The sequence below is a fragment of the Aphis gossypii genome, chromosome 2 (assembly GCF_020184175.1).
Source record: "Aphis gossypii isolate Hap1 chromosome 2, ASM2018417v2, whole genome shotgun sequence".
Classification (NCBI taxonomy): Eukaryota; Metazoa; Arthropoda; class Insecta; order Hemiptera; family Aphididae; genus Aphis; species Aphis gossypii.
Genome location: NC_065531.1, coordinates 10389642 through 10408153, shown reverse-complemented (window position 1 = coordinate 10408153; position 18512 = coordinate 10389642). Strand labels below are relative to the sequence as shown.

Here is an 18512-nt window from a genome sequence, read left to right as displayed (position 1 = left end):
TATGCTAATCATTTAAAGTTACAAGAAACCTGTGAATAATAAAGTTGATATCATCTGCTAGAACTTAATATATTGAATGTCCATGTACAATAATTACCTCGATTGTCAATAATTTATACCACAACCGTGGTGACTGTCATAATACTGTGAACTGTTCATTCTATTATGGTCATACATAGTTTTCTTTAAGAGTCGAAAATGAGAATATTTTTTATGTAGTATAAAAAACATGTAGGTACCGGTATGTGTTCTAAAATATTTCGATTTCTGGAAGAAAATTGCTTATTTTGGTACTTGGAGAGAGATTATAGATACCTACTAAAATTCCCATTACATTTAAAAATAATTGAAAAATGTTAATTACTTTATTCTGTCTATAGATAAAACATGCCACGGTTCAACGAAAATTGGTTCTTTGCTCATCCATACGCAATTTCCAGTATTTCTTAGCAGTAGAACTGATCACGATAGACAGAATTGGCATATTATTTCGTTTGACAGAGTATATTATATTAGCATTTCTAGATATGATTTAACTAGATTGGTTTTTTATAAGTTATTTATAGACATTTAAAGTATTTTAGATTTACTTTGTTACATTTATTATTTTTACTATTAAAAAACTTAAATATTTTAATAGAAAGTTCCTCACATTGAGTTATTTTTAGGTTCTACTTGTGGTTAAAATGTAATTTTCGCAATTTCACAATACTCTTATAAAACCGTATAGTGTATATTCATTTCTCAATCAGAAAAAAATAAAAAAGATTTTAAAAATTATAAACCGATAACAGAGCTGTAGCTTTTAAGTTTTTTTATAAAAAAAATATATATATATCGACTAAATTGAATTTAAATTTTTTTAATAAATGGAGTGGAGTTATAATGAAATAATATTCAAATTTATTATTTTTTTAAATAATACCTACATTATAATGTATAGGTATCTAGTATCATAAAATACCTTATGGTACATATTGAACGAATCAACAATAATATTTTACAAAGTAGTTATTATTATTAACATTTTTCTAATATTTTATGTTAATTTCAGATAAAAAAAAAATATCTATGAATGTATATATTTATTTGGCAATAACTTATAGATTAGGTACCAAAATTTATAAACGTTTGATAAAACTCTGAGTGTATCAAAAGCAATGACTCAAATAAAAAATGTATTTGTATTATTTATAACAACAACACTTCAAAATATTCAATAGTCTTCTGAGAAAAACTTAAGGATAAAATATTAAGTATTTCATTCGAGTATTCCAAGACGTGTATATAAGAGGTGAATATTTGAAAAATTAAACACATTACACGGCTGTACTAGTAGTCTGCAAGTTGTCATTCATTTTGTTTTTTAAACAAGATAACTTCAATAATGGCTAGGGTATTAATTTTATTGTCTGTTATTTTGTTCAGTGTCTATATGACAGAACAAGCATACTTTTTGGAAAAAGACTACATCAACAAAATCAATGAAAAAGCATCAACATGGACGGTAAGTTGAACAACATAAATTTTATATTTTTAGTCGTATTTCTATTTGATACCTATATTAAGCATTGTGCGTTAAGGTATTTTATGTTCAAGTCAATTATTTTGTTGAATCACATATTTATCATTTTTTATACTTGGGCATACTCTATAAAATTAATTATTTTATTTTGATGTTAATAAATTAAGTGTTTAAAAATTAATTTAGCTTATAATTGAAAATGTACAGTAATTTACAGTTTAATTATAACAAAATAAAACATATAAGTACGTATAACTATAATATATAAAAAAAATCTATTTCAGTACTAACTAATAATTATATTTTATGTAGGTACATGACTTAAATATTGTAACATTTATATATTTTTTAAACGATTTCATGAGATTAAAAGATTTTTAATATTTATACTATTGATGAAATTATTAATTTTATTATAATGTATTAATTATACATCATGAATAACTGAACTGCTACTCAATATTGTCAAATAAATCATATATTTTAAACATTATTATTTTTTATAATTACAGTAAGTATAAAATAAATTTTTAATTAATAACTATTTTTGCTTATTAATTATAGATAAAAAAGCTTAAATTATGTAGAACAACAAAGTATATTTTTTTTCGATATCATCATAAACTATGTTTTTCATACGCCTAATATATTCAAATTTCAAATTTTTAACTCATTATTATCATATTTATATAAATATGCATAGAAATTTTAAATAAATTATGAATTTAAATGTAAAAAAGCGTGGTCAAGTGGGTAACGCTATACAGTGCAGTAGGTATCAACTGGACATCAGGATAGATTAGATCACTGTAATAGATGTGTTAAATTTTATACGATGATACCTAAAAAACGATTCTAAAAGGAAATGATTTGTCAGTTTAGGATATATATTTTCCACTAGGTGGTGAAAATGGTGGTTTATGTTTAAATCACCTGAATGCCTTAAAAATGCCAATGTTAATAACTGTTGTATGTTGCAAGTTTCTACTAGTAACTTTTACCTATAATAAAAATCTAAAATTATTTGATAGTAAATCGTTATTTTACCAGGGAAAATTTGGATTTTCTAAGAATTAAAACTTAAAAAAATAAAGTTTTTTAATTGGCCAACGCTTGCTTATTTTATTATAGGGTAAACTTATGGAAAATCTTGTATTAATTTTTCAATTCTTAACTACTTATACAAATTGTTCATAAATTTTTAACTACGAAATAATTTTCAAAAATGCACACATGATTTTTTTTCAATATTTGAACTTAAAACGCTAATGAAAAAAATTTGCTTAGGTATTTTTATAATTTTTGAATCACTATAAGACTAACTCACGAGGAACTTTGTATTACATTTTAAAATATTTAAACTTAAACAAAAAAAATTGTAGACATTTATAAAATAACAAATATTTCAAATACTTATAAATAGCCTTTAAATGCGCAAGATATTTTGTAAATTAAATTATGTAAAAAAAATTCCAATCTAAATAACTGGTGATATTTTCAAGTACCTATTTATGATTTACACTTTTTGAATAATAACAAATATTTAAAATCATTAGAAGATAAATCGTTATCGTTAGCGACTTCATAAAAATTGAAAATTCAAAAGCGTCATAACATGTTTTTCTATAAAAATGACACTTGAGTTTTTTTTATAGATATTTAAAGGTAACCTTATGAAGAATATTATGTTTAATTTTTTCAACCTTATGATATAAATAGGTACTAAAAATTGTATGAATTTTCAACTACAAAATTACTTGTAAATTTTCGTGATGTTGACTTATTTCGTAAAAATTTGAACTTTAAACACTTATAAAAAAAATTGTGACAAACGATATTTGATTTTTTTTTAACTACAATAAGAAAGACTTAGGTATGAAAACCCTTGTATAACATTTTTAAGATTTTTAGACACCAAAATTGTTTTTATAGATACTTCAAACAAAAATAGTTAGAAAATTTCAGTTGTCTATAAAAAGCTCAAAAAAAAGCTTAAATATTTTAAAATTTAACTGTGTATGTATAACTAATATAAGCATTTGGTGAAAATTTTGAGTTTTTACAATGATTCATAATTAGTCACAACAATATAAAAAAATCGATTTTTTTTTAAAACTGCTGGAATCTTCTTACTTTTGACCTTTATAATGCATTAAGAATATTCAAATCGAAAACCAAAAACTACCCCTGAAGTTTTAAATTGAAGCCTTATTTCGACAAGTAATCGTGTACATAGACACTAAAAAAAAACACAGACATCAATGTAAAATCAATACATGCATAATTTTGTTCAGAATCTAAAACTAGATATCGTTCTGCTTTGTGAAAGATTGAATTTAAACTACACTCTGTGTGAGTGATCGAGTAGATCACTGTAATAAATGAGTTAAATTAAAATTCAATAGTATTCATTACATACGGAAAACAATTCTATGCAGAAATGATGTATTACCTTTATTCAATACTTTCATTAATTTAAAATAAAAAATTAATAATATTTTCGATTGATAAATACAAAATGTACTTATTTTAATTAGGCTGGTTTCAATTTCGATCCATCCACACCGAAAGAAGACATTTTAAAGCTCTTAGGATCAAAAGGTGTACAAACTCCAAGCAAAATTAACCTCAAAATGTACAAATCAGAAGATGAAAACTATGATAATCTTTTTGGCAGAATTCCAAAGAAATTTGATGCAAGGAAAAAATGGAGACATTGTACGACTATTGGAAAAGTCCGAGACCAAGGAAATTGTGGAAGTTGTTGGGTATGTTGGTATATTATATTATAATATAATATATATAAATAATTGATATTATATTATACGTATTATAAGTTAGTTTGAGACAAAAGTCCAGTATTAATTTAACTTAATATCTCCCTTATAGGCCTTATCTACAAGCTCAGCGTTTGCTGACCGTCTATGTGTAGCTACCAACGGAGATTTCAATCAATTATTGTCCGCAGAAGAACTAACTTTCTGCTGTCACAAGTGTGGATATGGCTGTAATGGAGGATACCCAATAAAAGCATGGGAACGTTTTAAGAAACACGGTCTTGTCACTGGAGGAGAGTATAAATCAGGAGAGGTAAGCAGATAATCTATAGGAAAGTGTTTATATATACTTTAATTTATTTTTTCATTCGTATATTTTAAGGGCTGTGAACCATACAGAGTTCCTCCTTGCCCATATGATGAATATGGAAACAATACTTGCTCTGGAAAACCGATGGAACAAAATCATAGATGTACAAGAATGTGTTACGGAGATCAAGACCTTGATTTTGATGACGACCACAGATACAGTACGGTTTCTTCAGATATTATGTTTATTATATAATTATTTAAATATAATATGTTTTTAAAACCAATAAAATTATTATTTCAGCAAGAGACTCGTATTACCTTACATATGGAAGTATCCAAAAAGACGTTATGACTTATGGTCCCATTGAAGCATCTTTCGACGTTTATGACGATTTCCCCAGTTACAAGTCAGGTAAGTTCATAATCATTGCAATCAACTTTTATATCATTTATACATACATTTTTGTTTGAATAACTTATTGAAATTCCTAAACTCGTTAACATAAATATTACTAATTCTAGGAGTTTACGTTCGATCGGAAAATGCTTCATATTTAGGAGGACATGCAGTAAAATTGATTGGATGGGGTGAAGAATACGGAACCCCATATTGGTTGATGATGAATTCATGGAACGAGCAATGGGGTGACCAAGGTCTTTTCAAAATTCGACGAGGCACAAATGAATGTGGAATCGATAATTCGACTACTGGTGGTGTACCAGTAACTAATTAAATGCATCATTAGTTCAAACAATGTTAAATATTTTATGATAAAATAAAAAAAATTGTTATCATTCAAATATCGTTTTTATTGGCTATTATAGAAATAATTGATTGTGCAATGGCATAACACAATCGTTATTATTATATTTTTAAATACTGAATGGAAAATAATAATATTAAGTCAATAACTGAATGGTAACTTATTAGTTTAACTGTAACTTCAATAATCATTTCATTTTATAATTCGGTTATTCAATTTAATTTTGGTAAGGTGCATTCAGTCCACTTCAAATAGAGTACTTCACTTTAAATACATTAATTAGTGTTTTGTGAGATGTCGTCATTTGAAGTCTACGTTAAATTCATCGTATCATATATTTATGATTATTTTATAAAACAGTAATATAAATCGCTAGGTATTTTGAAATATATATATTTTTTATTTATTTAATACTACAATGTGTCAGCATATTGCATGCTATTACAATTAAAATATTTAAATTGTATGATTTTTATAGAAGCTTCGCAATGATTAAAATCATAACTATCCACAAAAAAAGCGTCAGGCCATACCACGAGCGAATAAAATGAACTTAATATTAAAATCATAATAAAAGGTTTTTATATTTATTTATAAAAATATAAGCTAGTGGGTAAAAAGGAAAGCTCTTCAATATTATGAAAAGAATTTGATTTTTATCGCACCTATACTCGTATACAATACGTATACTAAGAATATAAAAAAATTGCACAATATTCGTAAAGCATCATGTTAACGAACAAAATCAAAATTTGAGGCCCACCAGGCAATTCGATACCGTACCTAACTATAAATCATTAATAAATGAAATTATAAAAACTTTTTTCTGAGTACTTTACATTTAAAAAAAGAAATAGCATTTCTAATTTTAGTATTAGGATAATTAGTACTAAATGTTAAAAGACTTATAAAATATTAATACTACAGTCTACAAAATTATTAAAACTCACTTCCGGATGATAGTTAATGCACTTTCCTGTGCGCCTCCGGAACATATTTTGATCTTGACAATTATACACCGGCTGTCCAGATTCATCTGTTGCCATTCGAACCTCTTGTGGTTCAATGCTCAGTTGTTTGCTGCCACAAGGACACAAGGTATCCACCACTAATAGTATTAGGTTACTATGGGGAATTTTTTGAACGCTGAATGGCCTATAAATACGAAAAGTTATTAATATATATTATATCAAACCTTAAAATTTAACTATGGGTTTTTCTATCTATGTAAAATACGAAAGTACTCAATTAACATTTCATAGAGTCTAAGAGAATAGTTTATGAATTACTCATGATGATGTGAATATTTTAACTCGATAAAATGATTGAATATATTTATTTTATTTTTTTATGGATAAATATAAAATAATAGCTAGTTTGTTTAATTTGTCTAAGCTTTGTCCGTGTTATGTTGGTAATAAATAGTATACAGTCCAAATAGAAAACATATTTTAATACAAAATATTATGTTTTCTAGAAATGAAAATATTTTTTAATCAACTCATTTGTACATAGAATTTAAAACTAGAATAAAATGATAATAAGCCAAATTATTTAAGAAGCAATAGTTGTTTCATATCTTAGACATTGTAAATGGGTTTCTTCGCGTAATTTGGCAATGATCAATTATTTTGACGTGGTCAAGTTTAAGTAGGTAGGTATAAATGGTATAATGTATAAAGAAAATAGCAATACATAGGTAATAGCATTATAATACCTCTCGCATCCAGTGGCGTGGCAATTGGTCAATTTTCCTTTGAGCGGATTAAACGACCCACTCATGTTCAATCTGTTAGGTTGCAAGACATACAAATCGACTGATTTACGACACGTTCTGGTTATGCCCGGTTGTGTTCGATTGTACACTGGGCTGAAATACTCGGCGTTTTTCATGCTTGGCACATATAGCGGTGGATGCGGAGGCATGTCTTTGTAGTCGTTACCAGAGCTCCCCTGATCATCGCCGCCACCGTCTGTCATTGGCTTGTCACTCTGGTCCGTCGTTTTCTCACCTTGATCTGGAACAAATTCATCTGGGCCCAGATCGTATTCCGAATAAATTGGATCTGTGGAAAAATGACGAACTGTGTATAATATGTGAATACCAGAATAACAAATCGAATCAGCACGAGATATTTCTTTTTGGTAATTATATAATAAGAAGTATAATAAAATATATACCTTCATTTTGAGCTTGAATCCACTCCGGGAATAGAACGTGATAGATGTTAGTCTCAATTGCTAACCAAGCTAATCGACCTAATAACCACCTTACTAACCAAATGACCGGCTGAAAAGGCTGAAAAACAAACAAGAGGCGTCGTAAATGAGTCGATCTGTTTGTTTATTGATAGACAGTGATAAGCATTATTATTATTATTATGTTTGTATGATTACTCGTAAAGAAGATGCTGAATCAGTTCCAGGTTCGATACCGCTGTGACATGCGCCTTGATTATCCACTATAGTGATTTTCTTGTAAATACCATCCTGTACCAACGAGTCCATAATCGTTCCGTCTGTTTGCCCGAAAAATTGGCCGGTATGATGAGATTGTTCAGATATTATGATGAAACCATTGTTATCTAACACATAGCAGTCGAGATCATCGGAAGCGCACGTCTTCTTGCATCCAGTCATGCCGGTACACTTGCGAAAGATACAAAAAAAAAATGTAAGAATTTTGTAATCATTTTACTGCTACTTTAACACTTACTGCCGAAGTGATGTTGATGAAGTGTGAAGCGATCGATGAATGTTGAAATTGTATGCCAACAACCGCGGCTGCAGCTCGATGACCTTTATTTTCGACGAACATCGCGTGGGTAGCTGTAATTAGTGGCCGATCGAGTCCAGCGCCTGTAACGAAGTTTAGTAACTTAGGTTTGTTTTTATCTTTTTACATTAACAAGATACCCAATTGTAATTTTCCAAATATAATTTTTGTGTTTGGCGATCAATAAAAAAATCAAATAATATTTAAAATTTATAGAATATATATTACATACACTATATTGAGATGTAAAAGTAATTGTATAAACAATAATATTATTTTTTATGTTTAAATGAATATTTCAATAGTTATTTTTCATCGTTTACAATGTCATCAATAGAAGAAAAAGAAGTATGAAAATTACAAATGGAACGTTCTTCAGTATCAAAAAAATCAAAATAACCGGAATTAAATGGTACTGAAAACACAAAACTTTCTGGTTCTATGTTGTGTTGATCAATCGCTCTTTTGTACCATACCTCGTCTATGGCTTTTTTATTTGTTTCACTAAAATGTCTAGAATAATGAGTATAAAATTAATTATAATATTAAATAATAAAACATTTTTAATCGTAAAAATTACGGCTCAGGTCCTCTGTTGTTAGCTGTTCCATGATCTCGCCATCTCAATAATCCACTCCTTGTCGCAATAAATGTAAGCGTTACACCAAACATATGATGTCCTTGGCTACGAACGCGTGCAACATAGTATATAAAATTACAAATTAATACAGGACGAAACAGTACTATTTAATACATATTTTATTTAACTTTATAATATTATAAAAAAAAATACTCTGAAGAAGCCACAGTCACGTAGTTTTAAATATTTATAAAAGTTAACATATCCATAACAAATTTTAATTTTTAATTGATTTAAAAAAAATTACCAAGTAAATATTAGATAAAATATAGATACTATTTTAGTTACTTCTTCAGACGTTTATTATTTAAATATTATGTGGGAGTGAAACCTCTTACCAAATCCGCTGCAATAATAATTCAAAATATTTTCTAGGATGTGGAACTCTTAATTATAATATTTAAAAAAATATGTATTTCAAAATCAATTGAACTTCATATTTTCCGAAAAACAATCCTAAATTACGTTAGGTACTGTCACAAACTGAGCTAATAAAATATAAAATCTACATAGTTCAGTGCAAATAGTTTGAATGTACCACATGTTTCATCTACTTTACCTGTGCAGAAGTGCCATTAGTGTGGCTATTGGGCTTTAAAATGTAGACAAGGTTAGTGCAATTTTTAAATAAGGTGCAAATATATAATAAATCATAATTAATACAAAATAAAAGAGAGTAATTAACTATAACTTACGGTAGTATAAATAAAAACCGTATCGATAAAATAAAATATCTACAAAGTTATATATTTGTCGTTTTTAAATAGTAGGTACCATTTTTTTTAATAACTCATACAAGTTATGTAAATGTTTACATATTTTAATATAATATAAACCTACTTAGATATTTTATTTTATGATATCATACGATTTTCAAATAAAATCAAAATAAGTAATCATGCTTATTGCTTATCAATTAATATTGGTGCATATGTGAATATTTAATGTGTTTTAATTTAACTTATAAAATAATACAGTTTGTGATTACACAATAAAGTAAGACATCAGTCATAATTTGTGATTTCAGTGCGTTAGAATGCGTGTTTAAATATAACAGCCAAAATATTTCTTCTTGTTTTTTTTTTACCTATTTTTTATATTTTGCATTCTGAGTAACGCGTTTGTAGATTTACTGAAAATAAAATGTTTGAGAAATTGTAAATCTCTCTATATAAATATATATATATATATATTTTTTTTTTTTTTTTTTTATTGACTATTACTTTAATTAAACTTTCCTTTTAGCGAATTATATAAAATAGTAAAAATACTCAATATTTTAATATTTGAAAATCAGAAAAACTTGAAACCAACAAAAAAATCATTTTTATAAACTTTTAGATTAATTTTTTTAAATTTATAAGATATACTTACTGTTTATCAACCTTAGATATTTGACTTGTTTGTTTTTCCAGACTATCAGTGACTAATGCATCGAACACTAAGGATTGTAAAAGGTTTTTATCGCCTGTAATTAAAAAAATCTCATTAATAAATCTATAGATAGGTACTTTAAGTTATTATATAGGTATCATTAACAAAACACTTACAGTAATGAGAGTCTTTTTCTTTTCTCCACGTGTTATAAACCTGACTTGTGCCTGAAAATGTTCACAAAAATCAATATTTTTAATGTTAATTAATTCACAAAATAATTACCAGGTTCTCTTTGTGGCATTCTAGATCTTAATGACATCCATTTCCAACCAGGACGTTTGGTTCTGGACAAAAAATGCAACACTCTATCCTCGGGAGTTTTAAAGTTATGTTCATTTCCATAGTTATATTCACAGTAAACCCTGTAAAATTCGATTTCAATAATGAGACATGGATTGATATATAAAAGTAAAATAGCATTTTAATTCAGTGTTGAAGTAAGTATGTACTTACCAATCAGGATGAACTTTCCAATTTTTACCTTTGAAATATTCTGTAACTGAAAAATGAAAACAAATAAATTGAAAATATCTATACATAAACATTAAACACATATTTTAATACTAACTATTGAATTGAGTCAACTTTATTTCTTCTTCTCCAAGTAGTTCATACATTCCATAACTTTCTGGGAGAGCAATACCCAAACTATAAGGTGTGTCTTCGATTGAATGATAAAAGTATTTATATTTTCTAGTAGATACTCGTCTCTGGAAATTAAAAAATTTAAAATTAAATACTTCAAAATTTTAATTTGTTTAATAGAAGATTATTTTGGGTGGGTATAACTTTTAAGTTTAAAACTTCTATAAAGTTTTATTTTAGTTATAATTTTCTTATAAACTCACTATCTTATTTGTGAAGTTTTAAATGTTTTTAATAAAAGAAATATTTTTATTAAAATAATTTATAATCTACAACTTATTTTTTCTGTTTTACAAGAAGCGTCACAAATTGAATAATATATAATAATTTTTCAAATTTCAAAAATATTTGAATTATATCATATTTAAACACTTTTAAACAGATCTAAATTTATTTATCTAAAATATCGTATGTTGATTACCATATTATCCAAGTGATTTTTGACTTTGAGAGTAGTTTCACCTTCCCGTTGCTCAATCATTTCTCTCCTCAACTAAAGTATATTTATAAAACATTTTCAAAAATTGAAAAAATATTAAAATTAAAATAATATAAATACTCACTTCAAGCAATAGAGTGTTATTATTAGTGTCCACGTCCGGTAACTCAATCTCACTCAGGTCGACCGTCTTATATTGAGGTCTGACCGAATCAGATTGCTGTAAAATATTATTTATATACATAAAGTTATTAAATATCATAATGGTCGTATCAATGATAAAATTGTAGGTATGAGTTATTACCGTTGGCCGGAAGTCAGGGTGGTAAAGGACATGTCCATTATTGTCCAATATAAAAGAGTAACCATTGGCACCGAGCTTAAAAAATAAAAATTAATAAATTAATTATAAAAATAATTTTAAAAATCAAAAATATCTCAAATTTTCGCATATAAACTTTATATTTACCTTATAGGCCGGAACTAGTTTCTTTAGGTCGTCAATATAGACGTCCATACCAACCACACCCAATAAATTGGCGGCTCGTTCCTGTCAAAACGAAATTTAATAATAATATATAAGATATCATAGAAAGTACTCAGTATATTTACCGAATGGTTTCTCCTGTCAAAAACGGGCGCAGATACTGTTGTCATAAGTCTGCCATCTATAGTGTCAGTAGCTTTTAAATTGTCAACCTGAAATGTTAAAAATTGAAAATCAAATACAAAATATAAATTTTTTCGAAGTTATCAAAGATACATACTTTGCTTGCAAGATACACTGGTGACCAATATACCGGATGATCGGTTTGATACATGATTAATGGTCTTGCCATAACTAAAACATAATTTAGTACTTTTTCTCGAAGATTTCTTTGGTCTTCGATATGTTCGAAATAACCTAAAATGTATTAAACGTATAAACTGTAGTCTGTAATGTAAATTATTTATAAATAGTGTTTTATAATTAATTTTTTCACTTTAAGATTTAGAACTAAGCGATGAAAGCATTATTAATTCTATAATGGTGAATATTTTTTATTTTTTGTGGTGATAAGTTGTGTGTGTGTGTGTCTGTCATTATGTTTTTGAGTATTATAAATTAATAATGCTTCAATTTGAGTGATTTTTGATAGAAAAATTGTACCTAGTCATACTTTAAGGGTCTAAAATTAAATTTATCAGGCTTCATCGTTAGTTTTTTTTTATAGTTATAAGAAAAATATATTTAAAAAAACAGTTATATATATTTTTATAAGCAAAAAAAGTTCAATATCACGAACATTTTTAAAAATATTTTATCGTTAAAAATGTAAATTGCTTTTCAATTAGTTTCACGTAAGGAATAATTATGTATTTTATCAATATTTGTATGTAATGGAACAATTAATGTGAAATTAGTCCTATTAAAAAGTATGTATAATACGTAAAATTTAAATGTTTACCTTTATTGTTGCAAGCAATCCAATTCATATCAGCAGCGTTTGAGTCATCTTTACCAATTAAATACGTAAAAACTCGAACCGGCATGTGTGGTTTATTATGTTGAAGAATTTCTTTATAAGGTCCAAATGGACCGTCAGTAATTATCAATATAGCTTGATTGCATTGACTTCCTTGACCGGTGCGATTAAACTGTGTTTTAATATAAAAGACATTATTTAGAGTATATTGGTAGGTAGCAAATACGAATAGAATTTCGCCCATTATACTAATATCCGCCCTATCTATCTTCACCCAACAAATTAACTCCTCCCCGTATCAAACTATAAGTTTCTAAATTAATTAATTCAAAGGTACTTTATGCAGTATGTCGAATGCACGGGCTAAAGCTCCAGTGAAGTTAGAACTGCCAGCAAACTTTGATTGTGCCACAGCGGATCTTAAATCTCTTAAGTTCTTCTCGTTGGCCTAGAATTTAAAAGAATTAGATATTGTTAAAAATAGTAACGCGTATAATATAGGTTTACTTGAACAATAATTTCTTTGAAACATGGCACAATTTCATAGTTTGATGACTCGAGGGATAAAACATTAACAAAATCGTTAGCACCCAGAGTATCAAGTGCCGCTAAAGTAGTAGCTCTTACAAGACTAAGTTTATAGTCTGATAATGCGATTGAAAAATCAGCAATTATAACTATATCTTTGGCACTGGTTGCAGCCTCTACAAACCACGGATTAAGTCGATAGTCAAACAATGCAGATGGTGATAATCCTGAATATGAAGGCCATCTCAATGCTACAATAAAAAATATAAATCATATAATGATAAATATATATATATTTACACTAATTAGTAGCCTAATATTTACGTTAAAACCTTTAATAATTTTTTTGTTAAACTAAAATATGTTGATATCAAAAATAACTCCTTAACACGTCTTAATGTGAATCTTAACATGAATTCGAATAAGTTAATTTTAACCATAATTAGTAGTAAAAGTAGCTGGACAACACAAAAATATACTTTAAATGTAAGAAGAGCAAGGAAATCAATTTGATCACTTATCAATATTCTTATACAATTTAAGTTGCTTGATTACAATTTGATGAAGTTCAAGACTTAAATTTTGTTAAAAAGGCGCTATTTAATGTAATTTATATTTCTTCAATAAGAATCCTTTTAGTTTTGAGTAATTCAATTTAGTATCAATAAGCACTAGTTTAATTTTATTTCGTTCATATTTAATCAAGTTGTGTTGATTAAACTATATTATTTTTTCGTTATAGATTGATCACAAAAATGAAAAATCGTAATTTAATCATAATTAATAATGTCTATAAAATATTTATGTCATGTTTATAGTATAACAATAAATTATTTTTATTTAATACTTTATTTGATTTAGTATTATTGAAACATTTTATTGGTTTTGTATGAATAATATAAATATAATTTCGTGAATGAAATCCATGTAATAAGATTTGATATAATATATCAACGACTAACAAAAAAAAAAACTACAGTATTCGACATTCGTGATCAAAATATGTAATATAATTTGATTTTATTCTCGTTAATCGCGACACTAATATACTTTAAGAATAACATAGTGAAATTGCCTACCTAGAACGTCAATAGGTAAGTAAACAGTATACACTTACTTGGAAATCTTCTAAGTGTCCCTTTTGTGCTACCGAAATATTGCCACGATAGTACAGGATCCATTTCATAATTGCTTACGAATATTGGATCCAAATGATCAGTCCACTGCATATCTCGAACTATAGTTTCATCAACTGAATCTTTAAATGTGATAATATAATTGAAAACATTTTTTTTTTTAATATTTAAAACGAATTATTCAAGAGTAACAATATTTCAATACTATCTATTTAAAATGTTTAAAAAAAATACAGTAACTTTATACAAGTATAATATTTATAAATTATATGTTTAACTAAAATATAGTATAGGTATACTCTTGAATTTATGTTTCTGTTATCTACAGTAATCTATATACGTATTTTATCTATATAAATGTTTTTTTTTATTTTTTAAAAACAGAAATTACCTGGATCTACATAAGTGCTCTGTAATAGCACACAGTTTACAGTAGTATTAAATGCACATTGATCATATCGGTCTGTTGATTCAAGACTCTTGTAATCCCCAAATCCATCGTTTACATAGCGCTCACTCTTTACAGCAGCCTCTTGATTAGCTAAAGCAGATTGTTCACCAGCCTCCATTAGCCTCTAAAAAATATGAATTCAAAATGTGTTTATAGAAAAAATATTTAAATTAGAAAAATACATTTACATATTATTATAAAATTATTTCAAAAACAATCCAATTAGAAAATTAAGTTTTAAATAGTACATGGCGTATGTTTGTGTTTTTCAATAATATTTTTGAACTATAAACTATTATTCTAAAGTTGAAATATTGCAGACTTGGGTTTTGGACGCACTCAAGGCATTATACTTTGTGGTGTGTGAAAATATTCTGAAAGGAAGAAGAATGAAAAAAGTTGCTAAACGGGTACAAAACTTTCGAGACAGAAATAAATCGAAAAAACCTGTAAAACAATAGTCAAAGTTGATGGTTGGTAATTTTTAAAACTTTATTCGGCAACAACGGTTTATTAGATTTGTAAAAAGTACGCTGAACTTTCTTTGGTGACCTGTATAAATATTGAAAAAAAAATAAGAATACTAACATATTTTAGTTATGTGAGACACATATAGGTACGTATGCATTGATCACATTATTTTATAAGTTTTTTACTATAATTTTTCTATGTACCATATTCTTCATAGCTGTGTAGTGTATACCCTACATTTTATAGTCTTACTATAAAGTTATTGAAGTAATTATAATATTTATTTCACTAAAGTATAAAGTTCTAACATTGTTGTTTTAATTAAAGCCTAAAAAATATATTTTTTATTGGTATATATATACGAATTATTTATTTTAGTGGTTTTTTTTTAAATATTTTTTAAAAATCAAATAATTTTATATTTTTTAGTAGTCTGTCAAATACAAGTAATTGTATATTAAACAATTACCTAACCAATGTAATATACATATAAATATATTATGATTCGTAAAATACCAAAGTTTGAATTGTTTTATACTTCGATGTATTATTATTATTAAAATAATAATTTATATCAATAATTTAACAAACGTGTTAAATACAACCGACATTTTTTTTATTTTATAATAAATGTTTAAATTTTAATTCTCAACTTATATATAATAATATATATTTTTAATTTAACTTAAATTAAAATACAACAAAATCAAAAATGTTAAGGTTATAATAAAAATATTTTTATTAAAAAAAGAAGAAGAAAAAAATAATATGCGCATTTAAAACTACCACAACTACCAATGAATTTTAGAGATGATTTAAATTAAATGAAAATATTTACACTAACAATCATCGTTACTGGATAATTCTGACAGGCATCGTCCAGTAAAGTTTTTGTGAAGGTTTTGAAAAGCCAGATCACATTTACATTTACGATAGTTAGTGTGATTTTTCTAAATTTATAATACCACAAATGTTGACAGTTATTTACCAAGTTTTAATTTAATTTTTAAAAGATCGTATTTTAACATGGATTAAATATATTAAATAATGTCGGGTTTGACCTAAAAAAAAAAACAAGATAATAATAATATTATGTACATTAAATGTAAAATTTGATTGTAAAATAAAAATACATTTTTATTCGTGAAACATTAGAAAATGTATTTTAATTGATTTCATCTATTTCTAAACAATTAAATAAGCATATTATATACAACTTAATAATTGAATAGCAAAAACATTTAGAACTATAATATAAATATGAAATATCAATAGAATCTATTTATTTGCAATTACTAGAATCAAAAACAATTTAATAAAATAAAAAATGTTATAACAATACTATTAATTAGTATTGGACAATTAATAGAATTTAGACAAGAAGACCTTTTGTATAGGAAGTATATAAGAATAAAAACTGAAAAGATAAAAGTTTTTTGTTGGAGAGGTTTTTTGTGCTTTTTCTAATTATGTTAAATTTACAATTTTTATGGGATTTAAAGTTTAAATAACGTAGAATTTATTTAATTAAATAACGATGTATTTTTTACTTTATTTTTAATTAAATTTGTAGCTTTAGAGTTTGACATTTTAATGCAAGTAACTCATATATTAATTACTATATTCAATAAATATTTAAATTCTTTAATCATTAATTATTTTTATAAAGAACTTAAAAATAGTCCAAAATGTACTGGAGTAAATCAAATTTTATTGTGTTAATCAAGATATTTTATAGAATACAATGACATATTATTACATTACCTATGCAATGAATTATAATAACATTATGATACTGAAAAGTATTTACTTATCACTAACTATCCTGTACTTAACTAGAGGTCAAACTTTACCATGTATCTATATCCTGTCTAGCTGTTATATAATATAATTATATATATTATACATCTCAATTCTCATATAATAAAAAAATACAGCATTTTTCGCTAATGTATTATAGTAAGTGTGAAGTTTACCTTTTTATTGAGTAAAATGTAATAAATATGTTAAATTTGAACTCAATACTAAATCATTGCGTGTAAAAAATGATTTTATGTGCAATCGATATTACTGAATACATTATATTGATTATATTTATATTTATAGATATTAGTTATTTATTTTTCTATTAGTAAGAAGATGATTTGAACTAATTTTTAACAAAAATGAAACGCAAATATTAAATAATATTCTTTCATATAGAATCGTTATGTTATTGATTGCTTATTACTATAAAATAATTATTATATTACTCTTGTCGTATAAATATAGCTCAAAATTAATAAAAATATATTGAAATTTTCATTGTGCATAATTAATAATAATATACTAACTATTAGAGATAAAAAGTTTTATGTTCTTACGTAAAATATTATTTTTTTAATGTTCTGTTAAATATACAATTTCATTGAAATTTAGGAACTTGAAATATTTATAAAAGTAAATTATATTTATATATTTTCTATATTATTATAAATTTCTTATAAGAAAATTAGGATAAATAGGAAATTGTATTAACTTTTTAATTTTTTGAATGCCCCGTATAGTTTATTAACACCCTAAAACAAAATGTTGAAAAATTTAAAATGATGTCTTTAAAAAACTTGAAGTTAAGTCATTTTATATGGAAAATTATACTTTAAGTAGTAATGGAATATTCTTATATATGACACAATTTTAATCATATTTTATTATAGATGAATTATAGAATATATTATTATAATTGTTTGTACTAAGTACCTAATTATAATCACTATTCATTTCAGAATATTACTTTTTAAATAAAATGTTGCAAAGTATTTTTTTTTTTTTAGGGTAGTTCCGTAAAATTAAACTTAAATATTTTACTGTTTTTACGATAATTTTTTTTTCCAAACGTAATATTATTTATTATATGTCTTAAATAAATTATTTGACATTATTATATAATAACAATAACATAAAAGTTTGGCTTTTCTAGTTTTAATTTTTCTACAAAAACGTAGCAAATTTAAAAATTTAATTTTGTTGCCTTAAATATTATATTCTAAAATTGTATTACACAATTATTTTCGAATATTTATTACCATACACATAAAATCCATTATACTTGTTTTAATTACAAATCAATTTTTGATTTGTTAAATTCACACACTACGATTGCTTA

The 18512-nt window shown here is 25.5% G+C and overlaps 2 protein-coding genes across 7 annotated transcripts in view; one reads left to right on the top strand and one right to left on the bottom strand.

Annotated features, from left to right (window-relative positions):
• The window catches only part of LOC114121293 (voltage-dependent calcium channel subunit alpha-2/delta-3), a 42286-nt gene that overhangs the window by 4461 nt on the left and 19313 nt on the right, over positions 1–18512 (bottom strand). Inside the window, exons 4-27 of one of the 6 annotated variants that reach the window (XM_027983553.2) lie at positions 14837–15020; positions 14427–14567; positions 13289–13560; positions 13119–13229; positions 12764–12953; positions 12083–12219; positions 11928–12014; positions 11785–11865; positions 11620–11694; positions 11440–11535; positions 11298–11369; positions 10800–10941; positions 10685–10730; positions 10454–10593; positions 10345–10395; positions 10169–10262; positions 9882–9926; positions 8735–8839; positions 8555–8667; positions 8095–8237; positions 7776–8027; positions 7560–7677; positions 7096–7444; positions 6329–6533 (exon numbers count right to left, since the gene is read on the bottom strand). In XM_027983553.2, the coding sequence (XP_027839354.1) occupies positions 6329–6533; positions 7096–7444; positions 7560–7677; positions 7776–8027; positions 8095–8237; positions 8555–8667; positions 8735–8839; positions 9882–9926; positions 10169–10262; positions 10345–10395; positions 10454–10593; positions 10685–10730; positions 10800–10941; positions 11298–11369; positions 11440–11535; positions 11620–11694; positions 11785–11865; positions 11928–12014; positions 12083–12219; positions 12764–12953; positions 13119–13229; positions 13289–13560; positions 14427–14567; positions 14837–15020 (3249 nt within the window). Of the gene's footprint in view, positions 1–6328; positions 6534–7095; positions 7445–7559; positions 7678–7775; positions 8028–8094; positions 8238–8554; positions 8668–8734; positions 8840–9353; positions 9387–9881; positions 9927–10168; positions 10263–10344; positions 10396–10453; positions 10594–10684; positions 10731–10799; positions 10942–11297; positions 11370–11439; positions 11695–11784; positions 11866–11927; positions 12015–12082; positions 12220–12763; positions 12954–13118; positions 13230–13288; positions 13561–14426; positions 14568–14836; positions 15021–18512 lie in introns of all 6 variants that reach the window. The other 5 variants (XM_027983554.2, XM_027983550.2, XM_027983551.2 and 2 more) reach the window with 5 other exon arrangements.
• Positions 1306–5415, top strand: LOC114121295 (cathepsin B). Its single transcript, XM_027983557.2, has 6 exons — positions 1306–1507; positions 4063–4293; positions 4415–4615; positions 4685–4832; positions 4916–5026; positions 5137–5415. Exons 1-6 carry the CDS (start codon positions 1388–1390, stop codon positions 5346–5348), a joined length of 1023 nt encoding a protein of 340 aa, XP_027839358.2. The 5' UTR covers positions 1306–1387; the 3' UTR covers positions 5349–5415.